Source organism: Pristis pectinata, chromosome 5, assembly GCF_009764475.1.
Source record: "Pristis pectinata isolate sPriPec2 chromosome 5, sPriPec2.1.pri, whole genome shotgun sequence".
In the NCBI taxonomy this organism is placed as follows: Eukaryota; Metazoa; Chordata; class Chondrichthyes; order Rhinopristiformes; family Pristidae; genus Pristis; species Pristis pectinata.
Window position 1 is genome coordinate 87,337,076 of NC_067409.1, and position 13,371 is coordinate 87,350,446.

At 38.7% G+C, this 13,371-nt stretch overlaps 1 protein-coding gene and 1 long non-coding RNA gene across 3 annotated transcripts in view; one reads left to right on the forward strand and one right to left on the reverse strand.

The window, feature by feature from the left end:
- Positions 1 to 1,040: 1,040 nt before the first annotated feature.
- Positions 1,041 to 10,515, reverse strand: LOC127570173 (uncharacterized). Its single transcript, XR_007956311.1, has 3 exons — positions 10,443 to 10,515; positions 4,993 to 5,024; positions 1,041 to 1,323 (listed from the first exon to the last, which is right to left on the reverse strand). It is a non-coding gene; the product is annotated as an uncharacterized LOC127570173 (long non-coding RNA).
- A 330-nt stretch (positions 10,516 to 10,845) lies between these two features.
- Positions 10,846 to 13,371, forward strand: part of slc12a7b (solute carrier family 12 member 7b) — a 190,476-nt gene continuing 187,950 nt past the window's right edge. For both annotated transcript variants that reach the window (XM_052015428.1, XM_052015430.1), the window contains exon 1: positions 10,846 to 11,133. In XM_052015428.1, the coding sequence (XP_051871388.1) occupies positions 10,974 to 11,133 (160 nt within the window). In that variant the 5' untranslated portion in view covers positions 10,846 to 10,973. The remainder of the gene's footprint in view (positions 11,134 to 13,371) is intronic.

The following is a 13,371-nucleotide window of genomic DNA, read 5'->3' on the forward strand; positions in this document are numbered from 1 at the left end:
CATAGCTTAGAACTAGTTCAGTGAAGACAATAATGGAGGAGGATGTGGTGTAGTAATACCAGAGAAACAAAGGACTGCAGATGCTGGAATCTAGATGAAAAACACTATGATGCTGGAGGAACTCAGCAGGCCAGGCAGCATCCGTGGAGAAAAGCAGGCAGTCAACGTAAGCGCAAACTGGAGGAACAGCACCTCATTTTCTGTCTTGGAACCTTGCAGCCTAACAGTATGAACATTGAATTATCCAACTTTAAGTAATTCCCACCCCCCTTCCCCACAACCCCCTCCCCCATGCTTCTTCTCTTCTTCCCTAGCCTCTTTTTCTACTTTCTCCCCCCCTTTCCTTACCTTTGACCCATCCCCCAGCAGACCTGCTCTCCCCTCCTCCCCCACACCTGCCTATCACTCTCTTACCTGCACATACCTATCACCACCTTGTGCCCACTCCGCTTCCTTTCTTTTGTCCACCTATCACTGCTCTGCTTTTCCCTCCTATATATTGGGCTTCCCCTTTTCCTGTCTTCAGTCCTGGAGGAGGATGTGGTGTGCCCACTCTGTTTCAAAATACCTCTGTTCCCTCATACCTGTGATTTCCCTCATTTCAATGGCAGCCTTCTATTACAGCTGCTCTGGACTCTGCCACACCTCCCAGGCTTCCTAGAGGCAATGAGGACACAGCTGTAATTTCTGCAGCAGCTGCCATCAGGAATAACACAGGTGGACCCAGCAAATGGAGAAAGGTTTCCTGATAACTTTCAAAAATGATAAATTTCTTCCATCTCACAACTTTTTGAGGGAACCATCTAGCTGGTGTTAATGCTTATTCAACATACTAAATAAAGGCAAAATCCAATTTTTATGTAGACAGTTTTACTGAAATAAAATCTGCAGAAAAAGGCACTGATAATGTTGTGCCTTGTTAAAAAGTATAACAGTTTTTAGTGGGCTAAACAACTGAGCTCGTTCACAACTACTGCTTAAAAGCTCTGTGGCAATGAAAAAGCTGAGTTTGTGTATGTCATTCTCTCACATAATTAATTCAAAATTCCAAACTTTCTGAAATAATATTTTTTAAATTCAATAATATTTCATATTCTACCTTCATCTGATGTTCCAATCTTTATGGTTCATTGCTTTGCTTCATTGTCAAATATGATGGCTCCATACACGATGAAGGTGAAAATCTTTATGCTGTTTAATTTGCTAAGGAGGTCTTTGTCATTCAATCACACGCATTGAGCAGTTGCTGGTACACACCCATGTTTCTTTTGTAAAGCAGGCTATGAAAGTTCTCATTAATGTACTCTGCAGTATATTTGTCCTCTTTTTCAATTGTTGCCAGACATAAGAATTGCAGTCATTTTGTAAAGAGAGAAGAGAGACAAATGTTAATAATTATATCATTAGGAAACAATTGCAGATGGATGGTTGTTCTATGGAATTCCAGGTTATCAGAACTCGATGTGTTAGTGCCAAACGTAAAAGATGCAATAAAACAGCTTTCAGGATATTTTGTTCAGCTTCATCATGCACATGCTTCTTACCCTTTCTGTACATTCATGGGATTGTCCTCATTGCATGGTGACTCGGAAGGTTGATTGCCCTGTTTTGGATTATTAGATTACTTTAGTTATGTTCCACTTTGTCTTGCATGAAGGTTGAGCATGTGATGATTTGTGATCTATTGGAAGTTTATGGAGTAGTGTGTGATAGCCATCATTGTTTGTCAGGTGATACAGATTGTCTGTTCATTTATCTTATTACTGTTTGTAGAATCTTGAAATGCACAAGTTGGCTGCCACAATTCCCTAACTGACGACAGTGGAAGATGGTTTGGATTTGAGTGAGGAATGGGTTTCAAAGGAAACTCTAATATTATGGCTTGGGTGTTTATCTTTTTCCTGATCCCACAAATTAAAGTTTAAGGTTTACTTTTCTTTCGTCTCTTTGACCTGCAGTACACCTTTCATTTGAGAAAATGGATAAAGACACTGCCATTTCTAGTACTACGGCAGGTGGAGGAGGAAATCTCAGATTCAACTCTCGACTGCACTCAATTAATTCATTTATAGCCTATAAAAGTATTCTGGAAAGTGTTTTCTCCTAATAATTAATAAATGCAAATTTTAGTGAAAGTGAGTAAAATTGAAAATGTAATCTAGTTGATTTGAAATCTGATTTGGGAACAAAACCAAGGCAGATGGAAACATGAGTCAGAAAATCAAGACAATGATGCTATAATCCTACATCTGACCCACGATCCTACTCTTTTGGCTAACCTTGTCTATGCCATCCGTGATGTCTATTTATGCTAATCCTATTTTCCCACATTAGGCCCATATCTCTCTATTACTTTCCTGTTCATTTACCTGTCCAAACGCCTTTTAAACATTGTAAAGGTATCTGCCTCCATCACCTCGCCTGGCAGCTCATTCCAGATATTCACTACCCTCTGTGTAGAAAAACTTAGCCCTCAGATAGCCTTTAAATTTATCCCCTCTCACCTTGAACTGTGCACTTAAATTCTAGATTCCCCTGCCCTGGGAAAAAGTTTCTGACCATCTATCCTATCCATGCTCCTCATAATTTTATAAACCTCTACAAGGTCACCCCTCAGCCTCCTACATGCCAATCAGAATAAACCTAGCCTACCCAAATTCTCCTTATAACTGCAGCCCTCCATTCCAGGCAACATCCTAGTTAATTACATCTGCACTCTTTCTGTTGACAATATTTTAAGCTTTGGTGATAATATTTTAGATTTAAGGAACTTTTGATATTCAATTAGTTCCAGAACAGTTCCAATATACTTAACACCCATTCATTACAATTTTCACAAATAAATTTATTTAATTTATGGACAAACAGAAAGTGGGAAAACAGATGGCACACATAATTTTATAACAGCTGCTTCCCATTAAAGCATACCCTAGAGAAAATCCCAAATCACCTAGCAACTAAACTGCCACCAAAGATGAATAGGAGACCTGAAGGAACCAATTAAAATGGTCACTGTTGTCATGACAACAAATGTACAAAATTTTGTTTTGCTGCTTTGACAAGATTTCTTATCTCATTTAGAATTCATCGCTTTGAATCAGACTGTGCAGCCCAACACACCCAGGCCAATGATTATGCTTCACGTGACCCTCCTCCCACATATTTTGTGAAACCCCATCAGCTCAAAATTATAATATTTACCCATTCATGTACCTAATTAACAAAGTTAAGGTTGATTTCAGTAAAATGGATAGTCCGATAGCAAATAAAATTTACAGCTGACAGGTTTGAAGTGATATTGTTCTTTCTACCCAAAATTAAAGGTGGGTGCAAGTATAGGGAGACTCTCAGCTGCAAGTACAAAAAAAAAACTTTGAAAGTTCCATCAAATTCAGAAGACAATTCATTCCCCAGGGCTGACGCTTTTAAGAAGAATTGGCTGGAGAGGACTGGGAAGGTAAGACATAAATTGGGTTTGTGGAAGTGGCATTCTCTGTCAGTAACTGGGAAGAACTTGGTCATCAGGTGTGATATGCTCTCAGGGCTGCTGTACTTGGCACGGGTGAGGCCTGTTCCCCGCTCCCCTGCCTTGGTAATCACCTGGGACGTCTTCTGGGGGTCCAAGATGGAATGAGTCCAATGGATCACGATGCACAAGTCCCTGAGAATGGGGGGCAAAAGTCTACCCAACGTTGCCCTCATCCTGATGACCGCCTTCGTGTGTGGCTGTATTAGTCGGTGTGTGGACCCAAAGTATGTGGGCACCAAGTGTCATTATGTGCTGAGGTTCTGCCTGTCCCTGGTGTTGCAGAATATAGGCTTGGCCTCTCTAGTGCACAACATCCCAGTCTGCTGGATGGTGTGCTACCTGTCCTATGTAGAAGAGTTCTTCCAGTAAGCACTTTTGACCACAAGCCCATCAGGCAATAGTCAGCACAAAATGGACTGCAGACACTGTGGGACAGAGAACTATGGATTCTCTGAGTTTGCTCCCTGAGCAAATGGTCCAAACCATATGGCAGAATGCCTCATTACCAGATCTGACCAACAAGCATCAAGACCTTGTTTGGCTGGTGGTGTGAGGTGCCCTCCCAGTCAGAGCTTTCCTCTACAGACGACACATCACCCCCAACGTACGCCACCCTCTGGACGGCTGCGGTGGGGAAGAAACAGTCCCCCATTTCTTTGCAGACTGTGGATTTGCTAAGAGTGTGTGGAGATGGGTGCGAGGGTCAGTGTCCCAATTCATCCCCAGCAGCTGCGTAACAGAGGACTCTCTGATCTATGGGGTGTTCCTGGGGACACACACCGAGACAGACATCAAGTGCTGCTGGAAGGTCATCAACTTCGTGAAGGACACCCTTTGGTCTGCCTGAAACTTATTGGTCTTCCAGCACAGTGAGATGTCTCTAAGGGAATGTTGCATACTGGCACAGTCCAGACTACAGGAGTACGTGCTGAGGGACACACTGAAGCTCGGTGCAGCCAAAGCTAAGGCTCTGTGGGGAAGGACCACAGTCTAGGCTTCTTCCGCTACCACATATGGAGGGGCTAATTTGGGTAGGGAAGCCCCCTGAACAATGAAAGGGGTATCAACTCAGGGAGCCATGCAAGTGGCAATGGTGCTATGTTTGTTTGTGTTTTTCTTCAAAGTTTACACTACTGAATGTAATGACCATAAATGTTAAGGTTTTGTTTTTGAACTGTTTTTTTCCTTCGTATTTATTTTTTAATCACAAATAAAGTCTATTTTTGAGATTTAAAAGAAACTACGATATATTTTTGGGTGCTAATGCTCCTACGTTTAAACAGAGGCTACATTTAAAAAAAAAATCACTGTCTGTGAAATGCTTTGAATACCATAAGCTTGCAAAGGCACTATGTAAATACAAGTGTTAATTTTTATGTTTTAAAAGTTCCTGAGTTTATCCTTAGAGCAAGGGTGTACAATGAGAAGGAAGTTAAGTTAAAATAAAAGCAAAAAATAATTACCTAGTAAGATGCTGTTAACTGGAACGGACGACCTGAGGGAGTAAAGGAAGAACATTCAATAAATTTCAAAAGGGAATTGGATAAGTACTTGGTTGAAAAATTTGGAGGCCTATGCAGAAAGGGCATAGGACTAATTAGTCTAGTATGTTCCAGCAGAAACCAGCATAAGAATAATAGGCCAAATAGACTCAAGGCCATGTTCTAAAACACTTCAAAGCGTGGAATTTGAGACTTGAAAACATGGAATATTGTTAAATATCTAGTGGTGCCACGTTAGATGAAGGCTTACGTTACAGATGAACTTAGAAGAATCAATAACAAACTGTTTCTTGATTGTTAAATAATTATTTCTACTTTCATAACTGGAGCTATAATTATCCTCTAATGCTTCTCTCCCACAGCCTAATTCAGTGGTATGCCCTTGCTTGGTTTTATTTTTACTTATCCAACTGTATTTGAGGATCTGAAACAACATCTTCACTTTATGCACCCACTATTTTACTCCCTGCCCTATCCTTTCCAACTTCTTCCTCATCCACCCCCCCCAATTGAATTCACCAAAGTTTTGTGGAGTCTTTCTAAGGTCCAAAAATTTGAACGCTATCCCTTTTCCAGTTAAAGAGCCTGAACACTTTTTGTAGGTACCTGGGCTTAAGGCAATTGGTTCTCCTTTGTCAGAAGTAATAATTAGATGCCCTCAGTTGACAACTACAAAGGAGTAGACTGGAATATACTTTAAGAAACTTTCTGAATCCAGGATGTTTTGCTGTGTTACAAAGCATGTGCAGTGACACGCCAATGAAAACTTATTTTCAGAAAAGAAAAGCTTACTTTTCACAACCTGGTGGTATCTTAAAGAACTACATGTAAAGCATCTGTTGTAATTAGGAAATGTGGCATCCAACTTGCACCCAGCAAGTATGTCCCAATAAGAGCAAAGGGATAATAACTAGGTGATCTGTTTGAATGATAACATTGGCCAGGACATGAGGGATAAATAATCACATGGGTGTTTTTATATCAACCTGAGATAGCAGAAGGGCACTCATTTTATCATCTCACCTGAAAGATAGCACCCCATCAGTACTCTATGGGGGCATCAGTGTAGATTTCGTACTCAAGTCTCTGAAGTCAGTCATGAACCCACAATCTCTGACAATCTGGTAAGAATGCTATCAGCTGATCCATGGCTGACATAAAAAGGCACCAACTATACCTGCATTACAGACAGGTGTACAGAAATATCAGTATTCAAAAAGTTATTGCTGCATTCATGTTATAATTCATGAGCATTAACAACAAGCTCTCCTCCCTTCTCACGTGCTACTACTATGCTACATTGTCACCAAGAGATGGATTTGCTGCCATAGATAGATTTCTTCTTGAGGTCACATGAAGAACTTTAATTCTTTTTAATGATAGAAGTCCTTTCACAACTTTGTGCAAAACACTTTACATTCAAAAAAGTACTTTGTTGTACTCAGTAGTCTTTTTATCTTCCCAGTAACAATCTCTGATCACTTGCACACTTCAAGTAGGCCCCAGTGAAGCACAAGATCATATCATGAACAAAAGCTGCAAAATGCCTGACTTATTGACAAAAACATAATTCTGGTATTTGCAATTTGTATTAACACCTGTGGTTCAAATAGGAAGCACTTCCATCTTTTACTATTATTACTGTGGATTCATGTCCCAATTCAGGAAATCAAACATTATATCTGGACTAACAATCTCACTGTAATACAGAGGAATCTTGCGCTATTGGCGTTGGCTTCTTTTGGACAAGGATCCCAATTTATCCTAAGCATAATTCTCCAATTGTCCTGGTCAATTTTTAAACTTTAAACAGCACAACAACAAAAGTGAGATTATTTATTCATTATGGTATTATTGTTTGTGAGACTTTGCTGTGTGGTTGCTGCATTTCCTGCATTACAACGGTAGTGAAGTGGTTAGTGTAATGCTTTACAGCGCCAGCGACCCGGGTTCAATTCTGCCCGCTGTCTTTAAGGAGTTTGTATGTCTTCCCCGTGTTTGCGTGGGTTTCCTCCAGGTGCTCCGGTTTCCTCCCACATTCCAAAGACGTATGGGTTAGGAAGTTGTGGGCATGCTATGTTGGCACCAGAATTTCTGAGTGCAATCTTGTAACAGTTGTAAATTGTTATTTTCTATTTTTCTAGAACCCTGTCAGAATGAAATTGCTTTGACATTTCAGTCCCAAGATAGCCATCTTAGGTTCTGAAAAAAAATAGGACTGCAAAAGTTATTTTGATGTTATTGTAATTACATATACAAGGAAACTCACAAGCTGTATAGATTTTGATATTCTCTCAACTGTAGCAGTAATATTATTGCTTAAACCTTTGGCTTTTTATAGAAGCACAAAATTATAGACCATTTTGGCACAATCATTCAATCTCCAGGTGCATTGCTGATTTTTTTTGTTGTTAATAATTGGCATCTCCAGTCTATTTTTTTCAAATAGACTTAGCTGTCCATTACTTTTATGTGCCTAATAATTCAAGCAGCTTGCTGAATGTATATGGGGAGTCAGAACTCAACAATGGAATATTACTTCTTTCTAGACTTGAGGGCCTGAGTTATAGGGAGAAGTTGGGCAGGCTAGGACTTTCTTTGTAAATATTTTTATTAATTTCAAGTAAGAAGTACAAAATGCATGAAACAAAGGAAAAAAAAAAGAAAATGTTACAAAATAGATTATATTGAGGCACACAAGAAATCACAATGCTTCATATTGATAAACAAAAAGAAATCAATTGATATTGATAAGTTGGAATCATTTTATTATTAAAAAAATCTAATTCCACTACCAAAACCAAAGCTGTTTAATAACATCCTAAAGACATAGTAGTATTGGCCAATATCTGTACATTTAGCACCAAATTAGTGATTTTGAAAGTAGTTCAAAAAAGGTCCCCATAATATTTTAAAGTTCAGAATAGATACAGAAATAGAGCAATGGATCTTCTCTAAATTTAGATATGACATAACATCCCTGGCTATAAGAGAAATGAAGGCCAATATGTGCAAGTCGGAAGTCTCCAGAATTATATCTTTTTCTCCAACAATCCCGAATAATGCAGTTAAAGGATTTGGCTTAAAATTTATTTTAAAAAGTACGGAAAAAGTTTGAAATACCTCTATCCAGAATTCTTCCAAACTCGGACATGACCAAAACATATGGATTAAGGAAGCCTCTCCATTATTGCATTTGTCACAATAAGGAGATATATCTGAATAGAAACGCGATAATTTGTCTTTGGACGGGTGGACTCTATGGATCACTTTAAATTGAAGGAGGGAGTGACGTGCACATAATGATGAGGTATTAACCAGTTTAAAAATTTGATTCCAAGTTTCCTCAGAAATTGAAATCTGCAGATCACCTTCCCAAGCGTTTTTAATTTTGTTTAAAGGGACCTTATTCATTCCTGATAAGCTACTATAAATCTTAGATATTGAAGCATCATAGAAAGGCTTCAAATAAAAAATTACATCTAATAAGTTCTTATCAGGACTTATAGGGAAGGTATGTACTTGAGATTGGAGAAAATCTCTAATTTGCAAATATCAAAAAAAGTGAGTTTTTGGCAAATTATATTTAGTTGCCAATTGTTCGAATGTTAAGAAATTTCCTCCAACAAGCAGATCCTGAAAACGAGTAATACCCAATCTATCCCATTCTTTAAAAACTATATCAGTCATAGAAGATTTATAGAAAAAATTAGCAAAAATGGGACTAGGCAAAGAAAAATTCAATAAACCGTAGTATTTTCTAAATTGTAGCCAAATCCTCAAAGCATGTTTAACTACCAAATTATCAGTTAATTTATTTATTGATAAAGGAAGTGAAGAGCCAAGCAAAGAAATAATAGAAATTTTTTTTTAAACAGAATTAGCTTCCAAAGAGACCCATACTGGACAGGCTTCGTGATTTATATAATGTAACCAAAAAGGAAGATTTCGTATATTGACTGCCCAGTAATATAACCTAAAGTCAGGTGGAGAAAACCCTCCATTATTTTTAGCTTTCTGAAAATGAACTTTATTTAACCTAGGATGTTTATTTTCCCATATGTAAGAAGAGATAATTGAGTCAAGAGAATCAAAAAAAGACTTAGGAATAAAAACGGGTAAAACCTCAAATAAATACATAAATTTAGGTAAAATATTCATTTTAATAGAATTAGTGTGACCAATCAGCGATATAGAGAGGGGTGACCAATTTGGTAAGATCCTTTTCACATAATTCAATAAGGCAAGAAAGTTCTCTTTAAATAAGTGTTTATAATTCTTAGTAATAGTTACACCCAAATAGGTAAAATGGTTTCTTACAGTTTTAAAAGGAAGTTAATATCGAATGGTATCAGATTGTTCAAAGTGAAAAGTTCACTCGTGTAAATTCAATTTATATCCTGAAAATTGGCTAAAACAGGAAAGTAAAGAAAACATAGAAGGTAAGGACTTTAATACTTGGAGCGTAGGAGACCCAGGAGTGACCTCATAGAGCTGTATAAACTCATGAGGTGCATAGACAGGGTGAATACACACAGTCATTTTTCCCAGGGAAAGGGAATCAATAACTAGATGGCATAAGCTTAAAGTGAAAGGGGAAAGATTTAGAATGGACCTGAGGGGCAACTTCTTCATGTAGAGGGTGAATGAGCTACTAGAGGAAGTGGTTGTGGCAGGTACAATAGCAACATTTAGACAGGTACATGGATAGGAAAGGTTCAGAGGGATATGGGCCAAATGCAGACAAATACGATTAGCTTAGATGGGCATCTTGGTCGGCATGGAAGAGTTGGGATGCAAGGGCCTATGTACTGTATTATCTATAACTCTATGTACTTTGGATTCTATGATTGCAGTCTTCAGTTGAAACAGAGTGGGGAGGCAGGGGACAATTGCATTAGAGAGCACAGTCAAATAAATAAACAGTTCAAAAGTTCCATATTTTGCACTTTTGTATATTCTTACATCCACATTCATAATGGGAACTGTCCATGTTTCACACTGTAGTCATATCTTCCTGCTAATGGTGACACTGCAGCAACTCTCTGGGTTAGAAGCTACCAATCAAACTCCCATCTTGGTTTGAGTAAAGTGATTTATTATGGAAAAAACATTGACATAAAATACATACAAATGCAAATTATGTATATTGTAATGGGCACAGCTTCCAAATAAGTGTAGTATATAAATTGTATACTCCCCAGCTTTTATAATATAGCTGAACTCAATGTTAACCAAGTCTTTGGTTGAGCCTTTGATTATCTATATCAGCCACCCACATAAACATTTTCTTGTTGCTAAACGGAAATGTAAGACTCTTCATCATCCAATTTAATTGACCGTCAATGAAACAGCGCTTTGTATGACCAATTAACATAAAAAGAAACCCCTCATTTCAAAAAAATAAATACCTGTCATTTTTCTCTTAGTTACAGCCAGTCATCTTCATCCACGGTAGACCCCAAGCCGATTAGAGGATTGGCAACGAATCCATCTGGTCTCCCCACTTGGCTGCGCGCCGGCTTCAGAATCAGCAGCGTGAACTTCTGCCTAAAGGTCACGTTTTATCTCAGGCCAACAGACTCGCTGAGTGTCATTCGCTGGGAGAGACACTCGCTGACTTTCAGAGACCTTTTGATGTCAGCCACAACTAACAAAAGGAGTCGTATGGGTTTGCACATAAGTAACGCGTGCATGTGTTTCAGAGTGGAAGACGTGCAATGAGGGGAGCTGCACGTGTTTTTTATTGGCGAGCCCGGGTTTGAAGTTGGCGCCGGAGTCGGAATAGTCGCTGGAGATTGTACCGAGTGGGTTAGCGGTCGGTCGCTGGTTTTGTTCTCCACCAAGGGCTCAGAATTCACCGGTAAACGGGGACGCTCTCTCTGGAATACTCGCAGACACAGGTACACGGAGCCGTGGACAAGGAGAAACAAGGGCCCGTCATGTCCCAGTCCCAGCGGTTTTTGGTCACCGCTGTTCATAGCCGGATAGACGAGCGTGAAACTGATGGGATGCAGAACAAGGACAGTAACGGCACCAGTGCCACGCAGGAGGAGAGCTCCGTGCCCATACTGGAGTACCTCCGGGAACCCAATAGATACGGTAAGAAGGCAATACATGAACCGCTGAACGGAAAGGAAAACCTGCTGCACTTTTCCATTGTGCTAGCAGCGAGGCGGGCTCCGGCTCTAGGATTCTTCTAGAATCTAATATGAAAACGGGAAGTTTGGGGTGCTAAATTACTTTTTTTAAAAAAAAGCAGGTTGGGTTATAAAACAGCGTTGGGCTTGTGACACGGAGCAGTTTTATTTAGTCTGTTTTGAGTACATCCCACTTGTAAACAAATACTGGAGTCGTGGTAATGACTGGAGATCAATACGCCAGTAAGGCACTGGTGAACGTTACAACACTTGGAATATTTTTTTTAATTGTTAATTATGCCTGGTGTGGTTGATTGGCAACCCCACTGAGTTGTCGCCCCCGTGATTTCGCCTCCACTTTTTATTTGCTTGTAACCCATTGTTCACTTTGTCTTTCTCTTTCCCGGTTTGTTTTGTTCATTAGCATCCGTACTAGGTCACCAGAGATTATTTTCCAATAGATGGTAACTCTTTGTCACCCTGTCATCCTATCCCAACACTTCCTCACTTCCTTGGCTAACTGCTTTATTTTGTTTTGATTGGTCCTGTTTTCATTAATGTTCTTGTAGTATCGAGAGTTTGTTATGATATTGGGCTGGGAAAGGAAGAGCACCATTTTGAATGTTTGGTAATTAGTTTGCAAAATTCACTGTATACAAGTTGATATAAACCGTAGTAATAGTCTTACACGTTCTTTTAAAACTCGCACTAGAGGTGGCAATATTTTTTTGGAGTTTGGAGTGTGTGATATTTCATTGAACTGTGCTCATTACAAGGTTTTGAGATTGCCCCAAATAGTTGAACATCTGTTTGGTTGAAATAGGGTGAATTTCCTATTCCCTGGGGAGTTTTATGATGGTAAAGTTGCTACATAATGTAGTTACTGTCCAAACATTAAAATGTTTAATTGCACAATAGGCAGTAAATGACAAGGAAAAGAAAACAATCACATTGCAAATAACACCTGCGTCTATTTCAAACGTACGCTTTTTAATGTTAGTGATTCACTGAGGTTAAAATTTCAGACAAATTTTGCAATAATCTGTGCCTTTTTATTTGAAGTTATTTTTGTAATTGGGTGTAACTCCTCCTATCAGTACAAGACCCATGTTATCTTGTGATGTAAATTGTTCTCATTGTGCATCTTTATTTGCTAAATATCATTCTCTTGAATAAATTGATTTTGAATTGCGGGCAAAAAAAAGCGAAGTTAAGTTTTCAAAATTGCATTCTCCGCTTTCTGATGTAAGAGCAGCCTGCGTATATGTACTGGATGCACCAGACAAATGCCTGGTTATGTATCAATGGTTTACAACACACATCTATAATTATAAAATTCTTGTCTGGTCTTTGTTTCTTTTAGTCTCCTATCATAGCTGAGCCCATCTATATCCCCACCAACCCCTGCATCTTTATCTCTAATTTTAATTAAACCTGGCGTGATAACATGGCTTCATTTGTTTAATAATAGCTGTTTACATTTATGCAGCAGAAATAGAAAATGCAGCTGTCATGAGGAGAGTTGTGCAGTATGACGAGGGAGAAAGACCTCTGGTTGCATTCCCAATCAATACAGTAAATAACCGTGGAACATTTTGGGTTGTGGTGCCAAGGTGCACTGCTGTTTGCATATGCCAGTGGAAAATTGATTTTCTTTTTCACTCTTTTTTTAAAAAAAAAATCACCAATTTTGGTATTGGTGATTTTTTTTTAAATGTAAAGATTTTTTTTGTACATGTGCCATCTTTCAGATGAACCAAGGCCCCATCTATTCTCAGATGGCATAAAGAAAAGTCCCATGATATTATTTCAAAGAATTGCAGGATGGTTATCTGTCATAGCCAATATTTATCTCACAACCAACATCAGCAAATCCAGATTATTTGATCAATTCCACATGGTTGTTTGTGGGATCTTGGTGTGTGGAAATCAGCTGCTGTGGTTTCTACTTAATTTCAAAAAGAAACTTCTTTGTTTATAAAGTGCTTTGTAGTGGACATGAAAGGTGCAAAATAAATGCAAATCACCTGCTTTTCCTGATTAGAATATTAGTTCAGGTGGTTGCATGCTTCTATTAATCTATCAATTGTACAACAGATTTTTAATTAGCTTATCAGTTTAGGAATAGTTTTGACACTTGCTCCTTGGTTAGGTAGATTTGAGAACTGGGTACTTGAGAAAGTATTGGAGTGTGCACAGT